The 23191-nt window shown below is 42.5% G+C and overlaps 1 protein-coding gene across 2 annotated transcripts in view; it reads right to left on the bottom strand.

Moving 5' to 3' along the window:
* Positions 1-3477: 3477 nt before the first annotated feature.
* Positions 3478-23191, bottom strand: part of LOC141133707 (C-type lectin domain family 10 member A-like) — a 119849-nt gene continuing 100135 nt past the window's right edge. For both annotated transcript variants that reach the window (XM_073623205.1, XM_073623204.1), the window contains exons 10-11: positions 22690-22799; positions 3478-4775 (exon numbers count right to left, since the gene is read on the bottom strand). In XM_073623205.1, coding sequence (XP_073479306.1) covers positions 4628-4775; positions 22690-22799 — 258 coding nt within the window. In that variant the 3' untranslated portion in view covers positions 3478-4627. The remainder of the gene's footprint in view (positions 4776-22689; positions 22800-23191) is intronic.

Here is a 23191-nt window from a genome sequence, read left to right as displayed (position 1 = left end):
GTTACATATATTTGCACGTTTATTAAGAGTATATAAGGTTTATGTTTATACATTTAACAATCTTTTTTACTCTTAGATTTTATTCATTTGTTAAACACAGTCTTTTTTTCATATGACCGCTTTCACTTAGCGCTGCATACTTGATTTGATTGTAGCCGTAGCTTAGCACTGCACTTATACCTATTATCTCAAATTGCAATTGTCTTTTGCTGTGTCGGCTGCTGGTACCATTTTTTCAGGTGACAGCGCTGTATTTTTCACCTTTTCATTATCATAATCTATAAATGGACCCCGCCATAGCCGCTTGGCTCATTCCTCTAGATGAAGCCACGAGGTAGGTGGTGTAACTAGTAGAGGTGAAGCCTGACGGTGGAATCCTTTGCAACAAGTGAGATCTGTATATGGAATATTTATCAATGCTTTTATCTTCCTAATAAATGTGAGTTTAACATTAGCTGAGGTGGTGAGGTTCTGTCCATTTAATACCCTGGATACTGCACTATTGGAGGCACTTTTGTTTTCTATGTCACTGTGGAACTGCCGGAAAGCAATATGGAGCCAATCTTGAAGTAGCTGTGTTGGGAGGATTCTACGCTCTTTGCAGAGCGTTTATTACCCTAAAGAGCTTACTAGAAACCGTTGAGGACCAGTGTGGAGCATTCCCAAAGGAGAGTTGCACTGTGTGCAAGATGTGTTTGACCCCCTGCTGGGTCTTACAAGGAGGTGAGCGAGCATTGCATGTGGTGGTGGGAGCACTCGGGTGATAAGGATGAGCTTTAGAACAGAACAAAGGAGGTTCCCCAGGGATTTTATGGGCAAAGGTTGAAAACCAGATAAAAGAGTAAAGGACGTATAAGAAAAACACACAAAAAAAAACAATAAACGGGGCTTTAATGCAGCCAATAATGGACACTTAAAGGAAGTGATGGAATAATCAAATATGGTTTTTATCAATACAAAAACTGTAAAACATATTATTGGTTTCAGACATTAAAAGTCAAGACATGATCTGTGATACAAAAGTGGTTAAAAAAGGGGGGAAGCCGGCAACAGTATACAATCCAGTATACAACAGTATACAATCCAGTATCTCATGCAATACAGTGTATTCCAAGCAACAAGATCAAAATCAAATTATGTTATATTGCATTAATATTAGAGTCCTGACGCGTTTCAACCACGATGTGTCTTCTTCAGAGGACAGATGACTAACAGCTGTGAAGATGTAAGCAAGTGTCACAATCTTACAAAAGGGCACCAGGTAAAGCATAAAATTAGTGTATATGTATGAACATTTTCATGTTAAGTATAATTACCAGTCACGTTGCTTCCCAGGGTTACAGATGACCTTGGTATGATGTAGGCGTTCCCTCCCCTTTCTCCTTTATTTCCCAGGCGGTGGACCAATCCCCCCTAGCAGAGGGAGCGGGTGTCAAAACAACTTTCCTTACAAGGGATAACACATAAACTGCCCCCAAACAACCAGAGGAGGAAGGGGGAAGCGCATGTACCGCACCTATGGTATAATAATAGCAGTGCTAGCTGAAAGCAAAGGAGTTTTTGCCTATCCCATGTGGCAGATTCCACTATTTAAAGAGATGCGAGATGGTGATGTAAGTGGGTCCAAGCTTCAGCAGGAGGCATGGCATGTCAAAAAGGAAAGGAGTGGGAAAAGAGGGGAGGAACGTGCGGGGAACTGGTGATAGGCAAGTGGGGGAAAAAGTCGTGAGGGAGAGGGGAAGGAAGGGAAAGGGGTGGAGGAAGAGAAGGGGGGGGAAGGAAAGAAGGGAATGGGGTGTGCGACAGGTGTGGGAAACTGAATTGACAAGCCAGCTATCAGCAAGCAAGGGCCATTCACCAGCCAAACCAGTGTGTGGGAGAAAGAGAGTTAGTCCTATAAAAGTGGTAGAGTTAAGGTGCCAGTGTGTGGGGTGAAAGGAAGCAACCAGCCAGAGGGCTGGAGATGTATGAAACAAGGACAGAGACAGTGACAAGGAAGAGAAAGTGATACTGATAAAGATGATGTGAGAAGACCAAGAATAGTGACAGGTGTGAGTAGCAAAGCCAAATACACAGCAAACAAAACAAGCCAAAGTGAAGTGAGTGAAAGAAACCCCTTGAATTGCATAATGAAGGCTAGTGATTACCTTATAAGGAGGCAGAGTTGCCAGAAGTTCTGAAGAATTATAGGTGTATTAGCATTAAAGGGTGAATAGGTAAAATACAAGTGAAGACAATTGAACATGATGTAGTCACATCATGAGAAACAATAAACAAGACATAAGTATCTTACCGAGAGGTCTATGATCAGAGCCTGCACGCAATGAGTGGGAATGGGAGGCAGTAATAAGCCTCCCCCACCGCTCAATTTATTTAACAAGGTGCCAATTATTTTCCAAGTGCTCACAGATGCAGACAGCGCTCACCCCGATGCCTCCCCCAGTTAGGGAGAAGGTGGCGCCATAAGACGCACACTGAGTGATCCCCCGGCATTCCAGAGGAAGGGTTTCCCCGGGACCCCCGTCATTTCTGTCGCAATCGCGAGACGCATACCATTGCGCGCTCGTGAGCACGGCGTCCGGAAAGGATCTGTGATGCCGCTGGCAGGGAAGAGGAGAGCGCCCTCACCCAGGTGTCGCCACCTGGTGGGCGCATCAAGGAGGCGCAGGGCCCTTACGCCAACCCTTTTACCCTGCCAGGAAGGCAAGTGTGACATAGCCCCGACCCCCGGAGGGGGGGGGAAGAACACCATCAAGCCTGGGAGAAGGGTCAATTTAGCATCTCCACTCACATAGAGGAAGAGAATGCGCGGGTAGAAAAGGGGAAGCAAAAAGCAATGAGAAAACAATATGTGGGTCTTGCCGTTCAGCGGCGACTTAGACAATCAACTTCCATATGGTCTATGTGTGATCATTTGTTAACTCTATATTATGCACTGTTTGCAAGTTGCCACTTCCATAAAGAACAATACTTCAATAGTTAACAAAGCCATAATATAAACAAAACAATAAAAAGAAAGGTGAGACAGAACTATGAATTAGCTTTAATCTAAAGCAATAAACCTCTACATATGTATGGTGGTTCTTATGGGGACAATACTGACTCTTATGTGTAGTGCTAATCAAGTTAGAGAATGATTGATAACTTGGTTAGGGGGATTCTGGACAGTCAAATCCAGATGTTTATAATGGCCTATCCATAAGGCAGGAATCGTTCATGGAAAGCATTGTTTGAGTCAATTACTCAGACTCCCACCCACCGTACACGAAGGGGGATGGGATTAAGAACCAGTGTCGGGTTTATTGATCCCGACATTTTTTGCAGTATCCCAAAAACAGATGGAAACCCTGTTGGAAGACTATTGGATGATCTCACATAGAGCTACATTTCAAAACGTATTCAAAGTGAATCCAAGAATTTTTCACTATCTAGTTCACTTATTGTGTCTTTCCTGAGGAGAACCCCTAAGGACGTATATAAAAAAGTATTACAAAGTTTATTGATCACAAAGAACATAAAAATACACAAAATAAATGATTATAAAAGCAAAACAGATAGTCATGCTATGATAATACATGCAATACAGCTAGGTTCTGGAGCACATGATTGGTCTCATAGTAGGAGGCCAACCGGGGTGCATGAATTCAAATAACCCAACATGTTTCGGAATATTAAATGTTTAATTCCTTCTTCAGGGGCTGATTTGGAGCAAGCTTTATTATCTGGTAACACAACAGCAAAAAAATCAAGTCAGAAAAAAGTATTTATGTATACAGTGGTATAATATAGGTATACGGATATATAAACAAAAATAGGGGACAGTATGATACATATATGGGGCAGGCATTTGGAATTGGACAAGATGACTATCCCAAGTGAAATGTGGTACACATCAGGATTCACTTTAAGTAGGGTTTGCATCTTCGTATTGTCCCATCGCATATTGAAAAACTCTGGGGGTATTTGGAGAATATGTAAAAATCCTCAAGCCACTGATGGCATGCCGTTCACCGCAGTAAACTGTTGATTGAATGCATCGGGGTAGAGCAAGTAGGGCATAAAGGTAGTTCTTTAACATATCTTTTTTAGGCTGGAATTAGAGCATTGTCATCATGTTTATGAGGTTATACAATGGATTGGCAGCTACTATGGCAAGTTCTCAATGAAGGGGAAGGTGGTGGAACCCAGTGCTATAAATGACAATGATAAGGATGAGGTGGGCTATGTGGTAGTTTAGTAATGAATAAAAGGGGAAGGGATGAAGGAGCGTAAAGGGTATGGTAGGCAAGGTCGGATATGGAGGGTATGGAACTTTTGGGCACGGGATTTGGCAATAAGGTTGTGGGAGAGGATGAGAGGATCAGGGTGAGGGAAAGAGGTCAGGGGCAGGTCAGGTGGGATGCTGATAGGCAAGATTTACTTTCTTGGCTTCTAACAGGTAGGGGTTCTCTTTAATCCTAGAGTCTCGGTATGAACACTCTGATATTCTCCAATTAAAAAAGAACTACAAATCCCAGCATATTCTGCAGGATTACTTTTGCAGTAATATATTCTATATGGCCATAGTATGATGGAGGAGAAAGGCAGACTGAGAGCGCAGGCATTTTCTGATGCTCATCAGTGCAGGTTAGAACATCTTCTGCTCACAGATATACCGGCAGCTCAGGGAACAGTGGCAATCATTCCATCGATTTGCATGCCTTAACACAACGCAATCTTCTCCTCCGCCGAGACCATGACCCGTCCAATCATCAGGCTGGCCATTCTCCCAAAACCTGAAGAACAGGAGAGATGATAGTGATTAGCCCAAGACAGACACTGAGCAGAAATGGGTCCTCTGAGGGTAGAAGGTAGGTTTAACTGCTCGTGGAACACTAACTGAAACACCAGTCTTATTTCGCTAGAAAAACTGTTCTCAGTTCTGGAACAACACCACCAAGAATGGTGGTGTTGAAGTATATCAAGACCCAACTACATATCTAAACAAAAAAAATATTATATTTCAGGTTACCAGTCCTAACATGTGGTGGCTCCATTTGTTTTCTTGTTTTTCTTCAGGCTAATAAATTTTCAGAAAGTCCAGAAAATACCAATTTATCCTGATAGAAATCCAACGTGCTTGCCATTTCCTGTACACCAAAATCTCAAACAATGTTATCAACCTTCCCAGTTCTTTTCTTTTAACTACGTTGACTTTCCACCTTTGTTATAGCGATTAAGAGAGGAGGAGCAGTTCTGTAGTGCCAAGACATACTTTCTGTCCTTGGGGGACAAGACTACTACTCCATAGGTACAGAAAGGAAGGGTTGTCATTCTAAGACAGAAAGCGTTAATGGCAGGATCACCAGGTGAAAATAAAGAAAAAAAAAAAATAACGCAACCACTACATCTAAGGACTGGTAATCTGCAATATGTGACATTTTTGTCATTAGGTTTAGACAAGAAATTAGTTGGATTTTTAAGGTGTGAGCTTCTCAATTGTGATGGACTGCAAAACAACTGGGTACATGTCACAATTTGAAAAATGTGTAAAAATTGCTATGCTAAACCCCTAATAAAACTGTCAGGAGAATTAGTAAACCAGACTGTGTGGACTGCACAGAGATAACCCAAAACGCATGTAAAGTGAATAATGATATTTATTAAAATAGATGATAATTAGAAAATACAAACAGTGCCCAAACAACCCAACAAACCCACCAACAACAACAATATATACAGCAAGGGGCAATACCAGAATCACAGATGTCAGCCAGGCCAGGGTCATACACGGCAGGTCAGCAGAACAAGGGATATTCCAGGAACGTAAACGTTAGCCAAGCCAAGGTCATACACAGGGAGATCAATAAATGAAGAACAGGGAACCAACAGGGCAGAGGAGGAATGGATCGGGCTGAAGGGTACAGGAACACAGAAGGGACTGGGTCAGGATAAGCTCGGGAACAAGGTCAGATGCAGGCTCAGGATCGGGTAACAGGCGAACAAGGTCAGGGCTCAAGGAGAGAGATACTAAGGCAAGCATGTGAGGGCTTGCCGGGTATTTATGGGACTCACAATAATTGTCTTCAAGTAACACCTGAGCGCAGGGAGTGTTGTCTGCTCCATACTGCCAGGATCCATCCGCTGGTGGACGTCAGTACTGCGGCCAAAAGATGAAATGACACCAGCAGGGAAATATTCCCCTGACAGTTCAAAACTGCCAGGAGACACCTGCTGGTGGACCCCAGTACTGCACGCCAAACGATATGTCTTACCAGCGGATGGACCCTTTCCTGACAAAAACTAAAACAGTGAAATTAATATAGCTGCTAACACTAAAACAAACAAAGTCCAAGACAAATAAAGATAAAAAGTGTAGCGCTCGTGAATGATGTGTAACAATGTGTAAACATATGAAATTAAACGGCTAAAATAAAAAATGATAAGTAATAAAGTGTGCTGGCTAAGATGAAATAGAGTCCAAACACTATAAAGACAATAGCACAATAAATTTGTGAATGGGAGGACACCTAATGTGACTGAAGTGGTATCCTCTGTGGCTGATGATACAATGAAGTAAATCTAATGCCGCGTACACACGGTCGGACTTTTCGTCTACAAAAGTCCAACGGACGCTGATGGACTAAAGCTGGCTGGTAATCCGATCGTGTGTGGGCTTCTCCGGACTTTCAACGGACTTTTTTAGCCTCAAATCCGACGGACTTTAGATTTGAAGCATGCTTCAAATCTTTACGTCGTAACTACGACGGACCCCGAAGTCCGCTCGTCTGTATGCTAGTCCGACGGACAAAAAAACGACGCATGCTCATAAGCAAAAACTAAACGGAAGCACTCGGTCTAGTAAAACTAGTGTTCGTATTGTAGGTAGCACATTCATCACGCTGCAAAATCTGTGATCGTTGAATGCAGCGCATTTTATTTCTTCTTTACGAATGCTATAAAGAACGAAGGTGTTTTGCTGTTCATAATCAGAGTTCTCCCAAACTGATTTCTGGATTCTTTTTCTCTTTGATCTCATGAATGATATAGTATGCATTTTAAAAACAATGTTTCCATACTAATAATACTTTTTCCCCTTTTTTTTTTTTAGGTTTGTAAAGTTACCACAAAGAACCCATTATTTTTTTTTTTTTTTATAGTGATTATTTTTTAGTTTTTAGATAAAGTTAAACCAAAGCACCGTTTTTGGTTACGTAAATTTTTTGATTTTCAAGACTTACCACTTGAACATTATTAACATTAGTAATGTATTTTTGGTGTGTTTTTTTTCAAACTCAATGAGATTGTTGTCCCTTGTTAATTTAACATTGTGTGTAAAATCAATGATTTCAAAGAAAAAACATAAAGTCTTTTGCTAAACTCAAAAAAGATCCATTTATTCATGGTCAAAATAAAATAAAGAGGAAGTCAACGCTGGAAAAAGTCGGTGTACCAGAAAATTGGGATCTTGCGGAGTCCATATAAGAGGGAGCACAATCTGGTCCAAGAATCCCAGAGATCAACAGCACCAGCAGATGATCTAGATGTCCCCAGACTGTGGTCCTACAACAGCCTGCGTCTTCTGTCAGACCAGACTGAACCCAGGTCATCATTTTCTTCTCTTCCCTGCAGCCTTTCCTCCACGCTGCCCTGCAGCCTTCCCTGTAGCCTTCTTTTGAGGCTGTGGCTCTGGTGTTTCAGTTGTGGCAGGAGGAGGAGGAGGAGGAGGAGGAGGGGGGGCTGCCTCATGTAGTTGGGTGTTTTGTGTTAGCGTGCCCTGCAGCCCCTTATGGATTGTTTCCCCAAATAGGCGCTCACAAATGAGGCGCTGCTCCCAATCCATCTGAAGAAGCCTGCTGGCTAAGTAGCAGCCATAGGATTCTTCCGCTTCGGGGGGGCTCGTTAAAAAACGGGTGGCCTCTTGCATGAGGCGCAGGGATGCGTCCTGTGTGACCATCCCCTTCCTGGCCCTTTTTTTGGGAAGGTGGAGGGGAGGCACTTGGGATTCGGTCAGGCTCCTACTGGGCCCAGCCACCTCACTTGGCCCAGCCACCTCACTTGGCCCAGCCACCTCACTGGGAGCAGCCACCTCACTGGGAGCAGCCACCTCCTGCCTGACACTGGGCCCAGCCTCCTCCAGGATGATGGTGAATCCGGCCTCCTCCAGGCTGTCCATGGGCCTGGTCTCCTCCTGCCTGCCACTTTCCCCACATTCCTCCTGGATGGACTCATCCTGTGTATAAAAAAAGGACAATAGTTTGAGTATATTTTTTTGGGTTCATCAATGACACACAGTTTGCGTCTCATGAATAGCAAATTCAATGTGAATACTTCTCTTTAATAAAAGAGTCTAATCAGACACCATAATTATTTCAAGCAGGTGCCAAACATATTTAGCCACTACTGTCAATTGATATGTATACACAATTTTGAGTGCCAAATTATTTTAGACAATTATAACATCCAGTTAACATCATTAATATTAGTACAGTAAATATTTGTTAAAATAATTTACCTGACTCCAGATGGTCATATCTGGTTCATCCAGGATGGAAGACCCAGCTTGCTCCTCATCAGCCTCTGCTGGGGTGGAGGGAAGGGTGGAGGGAAGGGTTGAAAGTGATGGCCTGGCTTCATTCTGGTCATCCAGAAAACGGAGTTGATTATAGTACCACAGCCTGGGTACATAAACATCATCTGCTGATGCTCCTGATCTCCTTGATTCCTGGATCTTCTTATGCTCCCTCTTATACATGTTCCTCAAGACCCCAATTTTCTTGAGCAATGTCTCCATTGTTGCTTCCGGGATGGTCGCCTGGACAAAGGCCAGAAGTCTCTCCAGCGTTGACTTCCTCACATGCTTAGCATAATACTGAGGGTGTTTCACCTCCCACAAATTCCTCATCTCTCGATATTTGGAAATAAAAGATGTAAGGAACTCTGGATCCTTAAATAGGGGATTCATTATATCTGGAAAAGATGAAGTCACAAGACAAAAAACACTTTTATGATAGGTTTCGGCTAACCCCTCATCATCTTCTCCCTATGTAGCCCTCATCAATCTATCAAGCCATATAGGCCGCTTGCTACAAAGTCATGACCATAAAAACCAAAAAAAAAAATATATATCTAAAATTACCTTCGTTTTGTAACGTCCAGGTCCACTATCACCTACCACAGAACGTACGTACGACACGTGCGCAAGGCTCTTTATACACTACGCATGTGTGAAACTCCGCCTGCGTCGCCCGCCCCTGACGTTCGAAATTAACTCATGTTCTCCGCCCCCTAATTCGACGCACAGAACGTACGTACGACACGTGCGCAAGGCTCTTTATACACTACGCATGTGTGAAACTCCGCCTGCGTCGCCCGCCCCTGACGTTCGAAATTAACTCATGTTCTCCGCCCCCTAATTCGACGCACAGAACGTACGTACGACATGTGCGCAAGGCCCCTCTTTATACACTACGCATGTGTGAAACTCCGCCTGCGTCGCCCGCCCCTGACGTTCGATTTTAACTCATGTTCTCCGCCCATTTTTTGTTACGGCGCGTAGTGGAGTTAAAGAATGGCGGAGACACCTGAAATGTTGACGACCTCAGGTAGTGGAGACAGCCCGGAGGCTGGAACGTCAGCGAAATCTATGAGGCCTAGATTTAAGGCCTCTAATATGAGTTTTAAAGAGATGGTGGAGATGGTGGCCATTCTTCACAAAGACGACTATGATGGCAATTATGGGCCGTACGCACGGCCAAATTTGCGCAAGGCCAAAATAATGGCGAAGGTCGTGGAGACTTTGCAGGCATCTTTTGGGGTCCAGCGCTCCAAAGATCAACTGAGAAAAAGATGGTCTGACCTGAAACTCAGGGAGCCAGATCAATACCGACGTATCCGGAAAGTTCTTAAAAAAAGTAAGTACTTGTCGTGTTTTTCTCTTGTGTTTATTACCTTGTATACAGCTCCATGTGCTTTTCCTTCCTATCCGATTTTTTGTTCATCGTTTTAAACGATCTTTTAATAAACCTCGTTACATATCTATAGATAGATCGATATATATATATCTAGAGATATATATATATATATATATATATATATATATATATATATATATATATATATATATATATATATATATATATATATATAACTATAGAGAGAGATATATATATATATATATATATATATATATATATATATATATATATATATATATATATATATATATTTTGAGAGATATATATAGATATAGATATAGAGATATAGAGAGAGAGAGAGAGAGAGAAATATATAGAGAGAGAGAAATATAGAGATAGGTAGATAGATAGATATAGAAATGTAAAACATTCTTTTTGAAGATTTGAAGTTATCTTAATTTTTTGGCTTTACATTTAGTTAGATATTTAGAGATTTTGTTCCAGATATAGAGAGAGATCAAAAGATTATTAACTATATTTTGAGATATTGATATCTATCTATCCGATATGTCTTTCTAATTTTAAATATTGAGGTAAAATAGGAACTCTACACAAACCACTTCATTACAAATGTTGGAAAATTACTATGTACTAAAATATCTGTGTGCTAATTAGATTAATAATTTTTTGTTTCACATAGGGGAAAAATCACTCAGCCAACAACCAGAAGACAGTCCACCCCAAGCAAAACATGATTGGGAAATCAGCCCAAGTCCCATTGAGGATGTGGAGGAAGGAGAGGTGGGCGACATGGGCACCCCACCAGGTGAGTGTCTGACACACCAGCTTACGTTAATCTATGCATGGCTGCCTTTTGTTTAATGTAATTTGTCTACTCTATTTTAGGGGATCTGGTTGTGCTTCATTCAAGCAATAGTGCCACCCCCGAGGATGTGGAGGAATTAGGCTACATGGGCACCCCACCAGGTCAGTGTCTGAGACAACAGCTTTATTTATGGTAAGGTAAACTATGTATGTGTGCATATTTCTAAAGACATTTTTTGGTTTCATTCCACTTTAGGTACAACAACAAGAAGTGACTATTTCACCTCTGAAAGTGCCCAACGGCTAATTGGTCAAATAATGGCCTGGAATAAAGACATCGATGAAATGCGGAATCGGCTGGATCGTATGCAGCAGGAAATGAAGGACATGATTGATGTTTTGGGTCGAATCTAAATGCCCTTTTTTAAACCCCAAAACATCAATCATGTCCTTCATTTCCTGTTTTGCTGACCCCATTCTGGGCCTTCTCTTTTTTTTTTTTGGCAGAACATAAATGGCTGTTTAACCTAATGTAAAAAAGGAGGGCTGTTTCTCGTAAATACCTCAAAAATCCACAAAAAAATAAAACTTGATTTTCAAAAAAACACAAAAAAAAAAAAAAATTGATTTTAAAAAACCAAAAAAATCAAAAAATTGATTTTAAAAAACCAAAAAAAATTAAAAAAACTTGATTTTAAAAAACCAAAAAAAATTAAAAAACTTGATTTTAAAAAAACAAAAAAAATTAAAAAACTTGATTTTAAAAAAACAAAAAAAATTAAAAAACTTGATTTTAAAAAAACAAAAAAAATTAAAAAACTTGATTTTAAAAAAACAAAAAATATTAAAAAACTTGATTTTAAAAAACCAAAAAAAATTAAAAAACTTGATTTTAAAAAAACAAAAAAAATTAAAAAACTTGATTTTAAAAAAACAAAAAAAATTAAAAAAACTTGATTTTAAAAAACCAAAAAAAATTAAAAAACTTGATTTAAAAAAAACAAAAAAAATTAAAAAACTTGATTTAAAAAAAACAAAAAAAATTAAAAAACTTGATTTTAAAAAAACAAAAAAAATTAAAAAACTTGATTTTAAAAAACCAAAAAAAATAATATACAAACTTTATTAAAAAAAAATAATAAAAACAAAAATAACTTGATAAAAAAAAAAACATAAACAAAAAAATTGCTTTAAAAAAAAAAAACAAAACAAAACTTGATTTTCCCAAAACAAAAAAATAAGCCTGTTTGTGAAAATCAAAAAGCCAAAAATATTTTTTTGTGGATTAGGTATAAATATTTAGATATAATTATATTTTGCTACATTATTAAGATATCATTCTATTTTTGTCTATGAACATTTTAGACTAAATGCAGAACTGAATGCATAACAACCATTAATAAAAACATCTCCTTATAGGAATTAAATAAATGTGTGGTTTGTTATTTCAAGGCTCAGTATCATTTTAGTTATAATTGTAAAAAAGTTGTTTACAGTGGCAATGGAGCTTATTTAGACATTTAAAATTACAATACAGTTGGCACTACAACTGCTCGACCATAACCTAGGAGACAGCCCAAAAGAAAGGCAAGCAATAAATATAATGCAAGATTTCATCAATAATTTTTTTATTGTCAAAAATTATATATCCTGGCCCATTGCAATGGCCCCCCTACCCATAAAATAATTAACATATTGCTGTCTAACTTGACGGGCACTTTGGGGGGCCAAGCCAGTACGGACAGTATCCAGGCCTGTAAGGTTGGCTTCTATTTGTCCGGCCTCAGGCCCAACTGTGCCTATATAATTTGGAGAATGCTTATTTAAAAAGTTGTGCAGAATGCAGCACGATAAAATGATAAAATTAAGTTTGTATTCCGCCAAATTAATGGCTGTTTGAAACAGGCGGAACCGGCTGGCCAGAATTCCAAACGCATTCTCAACCACTCTTCTAGCTCTGGCCAGCCGGTAATTAAAAACCCTCCTCTCCGGGGTGAGGGTTCTTTGGGGGAATGGCCTCATGAGGTGCTTGCTGAGAGCAAAGGCTTCATCGGCAATGAAGACAAAGGGGAGTCCTTCCACGTTATCCTCATCAGGTGGCAATCCCAGGCCACCACTCTGGAGACGCTGGCAGAACTCCGTCTGGGCAAATACTCCTCCATCCGACATCCGGCCATTCTTCCCCACGTCCACATATAAAAAATCATAGTGTGCCGACACCACCGCCATTAAAACAATACTGTGGAACCCCTTATAATTAAAATAATATGACCCCGAATGGGGTGGTGGCACAATGTGGACATGTTTCCCATCTATAGCCCCTCCACAATTGGGAAAGTCCCAACGGCTGGCAAAATGGGATGCCACAGTCTGCCATTCCTGTGGCGTTGAAGGAAACTGGGGAATCAAACAAGAAAACCAAAATCAATTAATTTGGAAGCTAACATTGCAAGAAAATTAGACAATTAAAAACATTATTCCCCAGCATCAGTATAACATTCAATAATTTAATTGTTCTGGAATAACTAATATGGAAAGGCACACTTATCAGATTGCTCACCCCCTCTGATGGAACATTGATTACATTTTAGGGGGTTGTGAAATCCCTAAAAAAAATTACTTTTAGGACACGCAGGAATTTAGGGACTAAAAAGGCTACAAGACTGCAGTTGTCGCACTCTGCAGGTGCAGTTGCTAACCAGCTTACAGTAAATGAGGTAATGTAAAAAGGCATTCATGTTGCAAGGAGTACACAATCACATGCAAGGGCAATTAATGAAAACACTTTGAGGCTTGCATATGATTTGATGATGGAAATCAGCAGAGCTTCTGCTCATTTACTAAAGCACTGGAACAAATGCACTTGTAGAGTGCACATGCATTTTGCAAAGTGCAACATATATTTGCTTTAGACAAATCAACACCACAGAACATTCAAGCAAATTTTAACGAGGGTGGGGGTGGGGGGGTTGTGAAATCTAGATAATTGCTCATTAGCAGCACACTATTTGGAGTGAGTTTAGGTGGGGGGGGGGGGGTGGGGGGGTTGTGAAATCTAGATAATTGCTCATTAGCAGCACACTATTTGGAGTGAGTTTAGGTGGGGGGGGGGGGGGTGGGGGGGTTGTGAAATCTAGATAATTGCTCATTAGCAGCACACTATTTGGAGTGAGTTTAGGTGGGGGGGGGGGGGTGGGGGGGTTGTGAAATCTAGATAATTGCTCATTAGCAGCACACTATTTGGAGTGAGTTTAGGTGGGGGGGGGTGGGGGGGTTGTGAAATCTAGATAATTGCTCATTAGCAGCACACTAAATACACTCAAACAAAATACATTCCAAATGAGTAGACTAGGTGGATATGTTCCCATCACTTCATGCTGGGAAGGTTATTGAAGGAAAATATACATGCATGACAAAAAATAACAGGAAAAAATTCCAGCATGTGTGAGGATAAAAAGGGGACATTCACACTATATTGCAATGATGGTAAGTAGTGTTTGAAGCAAGAAATACATCACATTATCAAAGATTACATAAAAGAACATGTGATGCTAATAAAAGAAAAATATCTTACCTTAATATAGTCCTTCTGCAGGACCTGTATGATGGCAGAACAGGTCTCTGGGATAATGATCCCCAGAGCCTGGGGGAGATGCCTGTCGAGAACTTAAGGTCCTGCAGGCTTCTCCCTGTGGCCAAATACCGCAAGGTAGCGACCAGCCTCTGCTCCGGAGTGATGGCTTGCCTCATGCAGGTATCCTGCCTGCTGATATAGGGGGTCAGCAAAGCCAACAAACGGTCAAAAACGGGGTCCGTCATCCGGAGAAAGTTCCTGAAATCCTCAGGATTATTCTCACGGATCTCACGGAGCAAAGGCATGTGACAGAACTGGTCACGCTGAAGCAACCAATTCTTGGTCCATGAACTCCTCCTCGCCCTGTTCATGGACTGGACTTGGGCTGAAGAATAAACTACAGCACCAAGCACATACAATGCACGAGCTCGACGACGAGTACGTACAGGTAACATGGCTTCAAAACGGTCGGCTGGTCAGAACGCACTAAACAGAACGCACTGAAGAACAGCAAGGCCTGTGAAGAACGACCTGAAAATCAGGAACGAGCGGCCAATAAAACAAAGATTTCTCAATGCCAACTGACCAAACGCACTGAAAAGCAGATACAAACCTCACAAGCACAGACTGAACAACAGTTAAAACGAACTGAAAAATACGAGTCTCACAAGCGCGAATCGTCTCTCACCAAACTTCTACTAACACGAGATAAACACGAGATTAGCAGAAGGAGCCCAAAGGGTGTCGTACGGGCTATTGAACTTCCGTTTTATAGTCTCGTCGGACTTGGTGTACGTCACCGCGTACTAGGCTGTCGTACTTTTGTGTGGTCGTGTGTGTGTAAGTCCGTTCGTAAGAAAGTCTGCCGCAAGTCCGCCGAAGGTACGTCGGAAGTATGTCGGACAGGCTGTCGGACTTTTGTAGACGAAAAGTCCGACCGTGTGTACGCGGCATAAGGGTGACTGTGTGACACAACTGGAAGTTGGAAACATATAAACATTTATCAAAATATAGAAAAATGGATGGGGGGTACTCCTTACCGAACACGGTGGGCACACCTGTCGTATGACAGTGGGCCCCACGTATTGTTTGCCACACGGGCATGTAATGAGATATACTATAAATCTGGTGGCACACCAGATCTGGTGGCACACGTGGTGAAGTGTTTCATGTTATAGCTATGGGAAGTAGCTGTGGATACAAAGGTATCAGTTTTACGCCTGCCGCATACATTATGAAGGCATATGTTGCACTTGCGGCAGTGTATCTCATTACATGCCCGTGTGGCAAACAATGCCTGGGGCGCACGATTAAGATTTTTTCTGTAAGGGTCAATGAACACCTGTCTAGTATCAGAAATGGCTGCACAAACCGCAGTGTGCCTCGCCACTATCTGCTACATCATGAAAAAAAACCCATAGGTACCCATTTTCAAAACATTGACAAGTTCATTCCTCATTGAAGGGGCGATTCATGTCTACGAGGGGTATCCACTTTAGAAACATACTGGATACATGAACTCAAGTCCTACTCGCCGTTCGGTATGAATACACGTCATGTCACAATTTGATTGTACAGTCTATTGAGTCTAGATCAGTTGTGGTCAAACCCACAAATACATAGTCCTAGTTGAAGGTGTTTTTCCCTTCATCTCTTTCCTTGAATGGCTATGTGAGGAGTTTTTTTATGCAGCTCCTTTCCTGATTGGATTTCCAAATGGTTCTGTTCTCCAGGTCCTTCCCTGACCTTCTCTGTAAAAAGTTAGATTTTCCAAATTCTCTCCCCATTGTCTATGTGAGAAGTTCTTCCTCTCACCTATTTTTTCACATCTTTTCCTGATTGGCTAGGTGAGAAGTACTCTCCCCCAGCTCCCCTTTCTCCAGCCCCCTTTTCCCCCAGCTCATTTTCTGTTAGGATATGTGTCTAAGCAACACAACAGAAGTTTCTGTTCCCCTTTTGATCTTAAAGTGACTTTAAACATGTTATACTTGTTATACTTGTACACTGCTCTGTGTAATGGTTTTTGGGTCCCTCGACAGCAGTCCTGGCTCTTCCCTTCTTGCCTAGTGCCCACAATAGCAAGCCCCTTCCTATGGGGGCAGTCAAGCAGGCTCTCTCCTGAGCTGCACACTGTGTGTCCATTCACACAACCGCTCAGTAATCCATGCGTCTGGCGCCCCACATGTAGATTAGGGGGGCGGATGCATGGATAGGGGGGTGGAGCCCCCACGCCCTGCATTTCTTTGCTTGTTCCCTTGTTGCTGACCCAGCTTGCCTCTGACCTGAACTTGGATCCTGCTTCTGCTCTGTTGCCAGTTCCTAACCCCGGCTCTGTTCCTGAACACGTCTCTGCCTTATGACTTGGTACCTTGCTGCCCACCTGCTGCTGACCTCGGCTATCCCTGTGACCACACTGCTGTTCCTGGCTCTGTTCCCACATCCAGTTTAAGTGCCTATCCGGCTGTCATCTGTATCAGCTCTGCTCATCACAGTGAGTTCCTGTCTCAAGCCTGCTGGGAGCTCTGACAAGCCTCTCATCTGGAACCCACAGCCTATGTGGAGTGCCCCTTTGAATTTGGTTGGAGAGAGCACAGCTACTGTTCCTGACCTGATGTTCTGCCAGCCTTCCTGGGTCTGCATCTCCTGCTGAAAACACTCCTATCAACATCAGCACCCCCTGTCCCTCAGTATCCTCTTTTCCCTCCATCAGCGGGACCGGGGCTGGAGACACAAGAGAGACCGGCCTTTTTTCGGTCTCCAATCAGGTACGTGACACCCTCACTGGTCTTCCTGATTAATAGGGATGAGTCGAACACCCTCTGGTTCGGTTCGCAGCAGAACTTGCGAACAGGCAAAAAATTTGGCAGAACACACGAACTTCATTAAAGTCTATGGGACACGAACATGAATAATCAAAAGTGCTAATTTTAAAGGCTTATATGCAAGTTATTATAAAAAGTTATTAGAAAAAGTGTTTTGGGAGCCTGGATCCTGCCCCCCAGGGGACATGTATCAATGCAAAAAAAAAAGTTTTAAAACAGACGTTTTTTCGGGAGCAGTGATTTTTTAAATGCTTAAAGTGAAACAGTAAAAATGAAATACTCCTTTAAATATTGTGCCTGGGGGGTGTCTATAGCATGCCTGTAAAGTGGCACAGTTTTCCCGTGTTTAGAACAGTACCACAGCAAAATGACATTTCTAAATGAAAAAAAGTCATTTAAAACTGATCGCAGTTGTAATGAATTGGTGGGTGTCGGCAATATAGATAAAACTCATTGAAAAAAAGAGCATGGGATCCCCCCCCCCAGTTCATTACCAGGCCCTTTGGGTCTGGTATGAATATTAAGGGGAACCCCGAACCACAATTAAAAAAAAAAATTGCGTGGGGGCCCCTCTAAAATCAATACCAGGCCCTTCGAGAGAGTGCCCCTCCCTCCTGAACCATACAAGGCCACATCCCTCAACATGGGGAGGGTGCTTTGGGGTAGCCCCCCCAAAGCACCTTGTCCCCATGTCGATGGGGACAAGGGCCTCATCCCCACAACCCTTGTCCGGTGGTTGTGGGGTCTGCGGGCGGGGGGGCTTATCGGAATCTGGAAGCCCCCTTTAACAAGGGGACCCCCAGATCCCGGCCTCCCCCATGTGAAATGGTAACGGGGTACAAGTACCCCTACCATTTCACAAAAAAAGTGTCAGAATAGTAAAAAGGACAAGACACAGCTTGGGACAAGTGCTTTATTAAAAAACAAAAAAATAAAAATGTCCCACTATGTCCATTCATCTTCTTTTATCATGGTGCCCGACGGACTGAAAAAGAAAAAAAAAAAGCCACGACCGAACCGCCTCCATGGGAGGCTCCTGCAGAGACACGTGTCTTGGCTGTGACAGCTATTATATAATTGAGGGTGAGGCCACCTGGTGATGTAACCGGGTGACCCTGCCCCCTCTGACACCACAGGGACTTCCCCATGGCTTCCCTGTGGTGTCAGAGGGGGTGGGGCCACCCGGTGACATAAAGGTGTGACCCCGTCCCCTCTGACGCCACGGGGAAGCCATGGGGAAGTCCCCATGGCATCAGAGGGGATGGGGTCACCCGGTTACGTCACTGGGTGGCCCCACCATCAGTTATATAAGAGCTGTCACAGCGCAGACTCGTCACTCGGCAGGAGCCTCCCATGGAGGCGGTTCGGTCGCAGATTTTTTTTTTTCGGTCCATCGGGCGGCGTGCTAGAAGAAGATGAATGGACATTGTGGGACATTTTTTTTTTCTTTTTTTAATAAAGGACTTGTCCCAACCTGTGTCTTGTCTTTTTTACCATTTTGACACTTTTTTGTTGAATGGTAGGGGTACTTGTACCCCATTACCATTTCACACGGGGGGGGAGGCCGAGATCTGAGGGCCCCCATGTTAAAGGGGGCTTCCAGATTCCGATAAGCCCCTCGCTCGCAGACCCCCACAACCACCGGGCAAGGGTTGTGGGGATGAGGTCCTTGTCCCCATCAACATGGAGCGGTGCAGCGCTATAAACAAATAAATACCAAGAATGTAATTGTTGACAATGATGTCACAATAAAAGAAGTGAAATAATATGTGAACAGTGATTGGCAAGCTTGATTGGCTTGTCAGGTGTACACAGGTGTACACCTGTACAAGTCCAATCTTTCTGGAAGAGACTAGTACTTTCGGTGGTGGTCTTTTCATGGTTATTCACCATTCACTTTGATGTCTGCTTTTAGATTTTAATGATCGTCACATGCTTGTTTTGGATCACTCACCACAGGGATTTACCATTATATGTGGTCCCTTTTCATCACATATGAACATTTATTTTTATTGATCTTTATACTGGTCATATGTCACTTTATTTACTGTATATTTATGTCACTGTTCACATATTATTTCACTTCTTTTATTGTGACATCATTGTCGACAATTACATTCTTGGTATTTATTTGTTTATAGCGCTGCACTCCCCCTCCTTTTTTTGACCATTTTTATTTACACTGTCGTGTTGGCTGCTTTTTCACGTTTTTTTGACTGTGCGGTATTCTCTGTGATTTTTTTTGGCTCCCATCAACATGGGAACAAGGTGTTTGGGGGGCTACCCCAAAGCACCCTCCCCATGTTTAGGGCATGTGGCCTGGTATGGTTCAGGAGGGGGGGGCGCTCTCTCATCCCCCCCTCTTTTCCTGCAGCCTGCCAGGTTGCGTGCTTGGATAAGGGTCTGGTATGGATTCTGGGGGGACCTCTACACCTTTTTTTTTTTAATTTTGGCACAGGGTTCCCCTTAAAACCCATATCAGACCCGAAGGGCCTGGTGTGCATTTTATGGGGACCCCCACGCAATTTTTTTTTTTACATTTTGTTTCAGGGTTCCCCTTAATATTCATACCAGACCCAAAGGGCCTGGTAATGGACTGGGGGGGGATCCCATGCTGTTTTTTTAAATAAGTTTTATCTATATTGCCGAGACCCAACAATTCATTACAGCTGCGATCAGTTTTAAATGACAATTTCCTTTAGAAATGCCATTTTGCTGTGGTACTCTTCTAAACACGGGAAAAATGTGCCATTTTACAGGCATACTATAGACAACCCCCAGGCACGATATTTAAAGGAATATTTCATTTTTATTGTTTCACTTTAAGCATTAAAAAAATCACTGCTCCCGAAAAAACGGCCCTTTCTAAAAAAAAATTTGCATTGTTCCATGTCCCCTGGGGCAGGACCCGGGTCCCCAAACACTTTTTATGACAATAACTTGCATATAAGCCTTTAAAATGAACACTTTTGATTTTTCGTGTTAGTGTCCCATAAACTTTAACGGTGTTATGGTGGCTTTCGAATTTGCCGCATACACCCCATATTGTTTGCTGTTCAGCAAACAGGCAACCACCCGATGTTCGAGTCGAACTTGCGTTTGACTCGAACATCGGGCTCATCCCTACTGCTTAACTTCTGGGGTTTCCTTTGACCTCTAAAAGACTGTGGGATAAAAGATGAATGACTCCCAGCTTCTGTCCCCCTGATGATGTCATATTTGCCAAAACACGTAGGAGCAAAGCCAAAAGCGGTGACGTCACCGCACATGCGTGAACAGTCAAGGGTTCAGGGATGTGGTGTTTCAATGAGGATTTTTGACACACAGTGTTTATGTAAATGTTTCTAAATGATTTTAATAAACGTACCTGCTAGATTTACACTATTGTAAGCGGTGTTTTGGCTCCTTTTCATGTCCTATGCCCCGACCTTACTGAGATGGAGAGTAAAACTGCTATGTGAACTGCTTAGTCCTATGGTGATGTACTGCAATGGTGGCAACAAGCGTTGTTTGACTTCTAATGTGAGACTCACACACTCTCTGGTTGGCCTCACCGTGGTTGGTGGAGGACACATAGGGTTATGAATTAGCGGAGGAGATCACATAATTGCAAGTTTATGTGTTGCTTCTTTTACAACTAATTCACTGGTGGAAGCTGTAAAGTGTGATTACTTTCACTGATGACAATCTCTAAAATACTTTATTACATCCTATTGCCTCTATAAAATGGAGTCATTATCACACGGCATTTTAAATGACTTAGGCTCCATTCACACTTGTGCGACTTGTCATGCGGCGAAAGTCACATCACAAGTCGCACTCCATGTTTCCCTATGACTATCATTCATATCTGTGTGACTTCAAGTTCCAGCGACTTCAAAATAGTTCCTGCATCATATAGCTGCGATTTTGATGCAACTTTGAGTGCAACGTTGAGTGTGACTTGTGCAGAACTGAAAAATGTGTTAGGTTTTCTTTATTTTGCAACCAATTCCAAATTTTCAGAACTATTGGAAATTGAATCAAATTCTGTGTGAAGAATAGCTGGTTGTTAAGAAGTGGGCTCGGGAAGCCGGCCGCCGCATCCTTAACAACTGACGACTCAGAAGATGAAAAAAAAAAGTGTGGGTTCACCCCCCCCCCCCCCCATGCATACCAGGCCCTTAGGGTCTGGTATGGATTTTATGGAGAACCCCATGCTAATATTTAAAAAAAAATGGAGTGCCCCCCAAAATCCAGACCCTTATCTGAGGATGCAGCCCGGCAGGTCAGGAAAGAGGGGGACGAGCAAGCGCCCCCCTCCTGATACCATACCAGGTCACATGCCCTCAACATGGGTGATGATGTTGATGGGGACAAGGGCATCTTCCCCACAATTTCCCTTGTTAAAGGGGGCTTCCAGATAAGCCAGCATGCCCCCACAACCACAGCCCAGGGATGTGGGTAAGAGGCTCTTGTCCCTATCAACCAAAGCACCCCCCCCCCTGTTGAAGGCATGTGGCCTGGTATGGTTTGGGGGGTGCTTGCTTTCCTGACCTGCCAGGCTGCATGCTCAGATAAGGGTCTGGTATAGATTCTGGGGGGGTCTCCACGCCTTTATTTTATTATTTCGGCATGGGGTTCCCCTTAAGATTCATACCAGACCTAAAGAACCTGGTATAGACAGGATGGACCCTACGCTGTTTTTTTTCATTATTTTGGCATGGGGTTCCCCTTAAAATTCATACCAGACCCAAAGGACCTGGTATGAACCCCACACCTTTTTTTTAATTATTTTGGCATGGGGTTCCCCTTAAAATCCATACCAGACCTAAAGAACCTGGTATGGACGGGAGGGACCCCATGTCATTTTTTAATTATTTTTGGCATGGGTTCCCCTAAAAAAACATACCAGACCCAAAGGGCCTGGTATGCATGGGGGAGGGGACCCCACACCATTTTTTTTTTCATTTTGTTTGTTGCCAGCATTCTTTTATTATATTCAGCTTTCACAGTGGCATCACGGTGACATCACTTCCTCAGGAAAGTAAGATAGGATTTAATTTCAGTCTCTACATGTTGCAGGAAGTAAGCCCCGTTCTCCCCTCCACTTCCATCCTCTGTGTTCATCTACATATATTAGGAAGTCAGTGAGTTATGGAAATAGAAAGTACTAAAGGATATGAAAACCTAATGTAAAAGTTTCACATACATTGACTTTGATGAATCTTAGATTTAAGGATATTTTTCCTCCACTCATACCAAGAGAGAAGTAAGAGGGGGCACATCAAGCACATAGATCTGGAGAAGAGGTGGCACCACTTGGAACTTTTTATTGCAGTGTCAATCCCTCTACCAAGCCCCCCCACTGGTATCCTCTGCTCACAAGGGCTGGCTCATAGATCATTATTGATATTGCATACATTATGCATTACTGAGTGAAAATATGCTGTAAAGCTCTGGGTGGAGTGAATCAAAGCCTCGGTGATGTACTTCAGCTCAAGGATCCATCAGTGTGCCGGATCATTTTGCCAGATCTTAGTGTTGGGGATGTGTGAGAAGGGCTTTGATATTTGGGGTTTTATTGTCTTACTTTGGAGTTACGTCATAAGGCGTTCCATCCACCCATCTCCACGTTCCATCCACATCTGTTAGACTGATCCATGCGTCTGTGATACCTTGTGAAAGTCCACGCACAAAATTCTTCAGAAAAAAAAACATGCTGTGAATTTTCACTGTACACCATATTGTACACACACACACACGCACACACATGCTTTGGCTGATTTGGTGAAATGCCAGTTGAGCTACCAGTATATTTTTGGACTGAATAGAAAAATGGGGCACCAGGAACACATTAACCCTCAACATAACCCTCCCCCTGACACACAGACATGGTACAACCCATCTCCAGGCTCAGGACAACCCTGGGGTCAGCCTTAAAAAATGGACAGCAAGGTCAAGGTTGAATGCTTGTACTCTAGAGTAGGGATGAGCTTCGAGTTCGAGTCGATGTTTTAGAGGCAAATTTGAAAGCCGCGGAACACCCTTTAAAAGTCTATGGGAGAAATCAAAAGTGCTAATTTGAAAGGCTT

This window comes from Aquarana catesbeiana, linkage group LG03 (genome assembly GCF_042186555.1).
Source record: "Aquarana catesbeiana isolate 2022-GZ linkage group LG03, ASM4218655v1, whole genome shotgun sequence".
Classification (NCBI taxonomy): domain Eukaryota; kingdom Metazoa; phylum Chordata; class Amphibia; order Anura; family Ranidae; genus Aquarana; species Aquarana catesbeiana.
The sequence above is the reverse complement of the archived record's forward strand: the minus strand, read 5'-3'. Positions and strand labels throughout refer to the sequence as shown.